The sequence below is a fragment of the Fonticula alba genome, assembly GCF_000388065.1.
Source record: "Fonticula alba strain ATCC 38817 unplaced genomic scaffold supercont2.7, whole genome shotgun sequence".
In the NCBI taxonomy this organism is placed as follows: Eukaryota; order Rotosphaerida; family Fonticulaceae; genus Fonticula; species Fonticula alba.
The window spans coordinates 610,460-611,592 of record NW_009242977.1 but is presented as its reverse complement, the minus strand read 5'-3'; the positions used below and the strand labels follow the sequence as shown (position 1 = coordinate 611,592).

The 1,133-nt window shown below is 65.4% G+C and overlaps 1 protein-coding gene across 1 annotated transcript; it reads right to left on the bottom strand.

The window, feature by feature from the left end:
• Positions 1–26: 26 nt before the first annotated feature.
• Positions 27–1,095, bottom strand: H696_04334 (hypothetical protein). The gene is made up of 4 exons (XM_009498209.1): positions 866–1,095; positions 677–759; positions 468–584; positions 27–383 (listed from the first exon to the last, which is right to left on the bottom strand). The coding sequence occupies exons 1-4, from the start codon at positions 976–978 to the stop codon at positions 106–108; spliced, it is 591 nt and encodes a 196-aa protein (XP_009496484.1). The 5' UTR covers positions 979–1,095; the 3' UTR covers positions 27–105.
• Positions 1,096–1,133: the final 38 nt, after the last annotated feature.

The following is a 1,133-nucleotide window of genomic DNA, read 5'->3' as shown; positions in this document are numbered from 1 at the left end:
ACACACAGAGAAGGCGGCGGGGGAGAGGGTCTTGGTGTTTGGTATATTTCTCCCGCCTCCGCGATCGCGGACCCGGAGACGGGCGCACACCTGTGTGGGCGCGCATCAGAAGTTCTCGAAGTCGTCATCCTCATCGTCGGCGACATGCTGGCGCTTTCGGCTGTGGCGCGATGAGGAGGCACGGTAATCCAGGTCGTCATCGTCGTCCTCGCCATCATCATCGTCGTCGTCGTCGTAATCGCGCGATGAGCGCTTGGAGCTCTCTTTCCGCCGCCGATCCGGCTGGTAATCGTCGTCCTCATCGTCAAGGTCGTCCTCATAGTCGTCGTAGCCCCGGGCACGGGTGGGCTTGGGGGCGCCGTCGCGGTGGCCAGGCGGCTCATCTATCGGGGGAGGGGTCGACCAATCAGTCACTGTCCAATGGGGCAGGAAGGGGCAAGGCGGGGAGCAGGGCGAGGGCCACGTACAGTCATCGCCCTCGCTGTGGCCGGCAGGGTCCTGGTCGTCCTCCACCTCGGGCGGCTGGTTGATGCGTTCGCATTCCTGGATGAAGTTGGCGTAGATGTCGATCGGCTGGTCCAGAGCTGGAGGCGAGCCCAGCGGCAGCGGGCCGATGGGTGTCAGCAAATGTGAAGCATGGGTCATGCGCCAGCAGGGTGCACGGGCATGCGCGCACCTCGGATCTGCATCGTAAAGGGCCCCTTGGGCTCGAGCTTGCAGATGACGCAGGCCAGCATGGCCACGCGCTCCTTGCGGTTGCTGGTAGGAGGCGGTTATGGGTCTGTTAGATGCGGAGGGGGGGGGGGGGGGGGGGGGGCCCCAGGGGGGGGGGTCGGCAAATCAAGGGACGCATTGAAGGACGCACATCGTCACCTCGATGGCCTTCTCGTGGTTACAAAAGGGGCATGTGAAGGTGGTCGACAGGGGGATGACCACCCGCTTCTTGGGCTGGCGGCGCGCGCGGGTCTTCTTTCCCATGTTGTGTGGCCAGGCTGCGGCGAAGCAAACAAATGGGGGTAGGGCGTGAGGGGGGGGGGGCAGAGGTCAAGAGTGACAGGGGGGATGTGACGGGCGTGTTCCGGGCGGCGCGCTGAGGCCCGGCCCTGGTGTCTGAAAAGGGGCCCGCGTGCGGT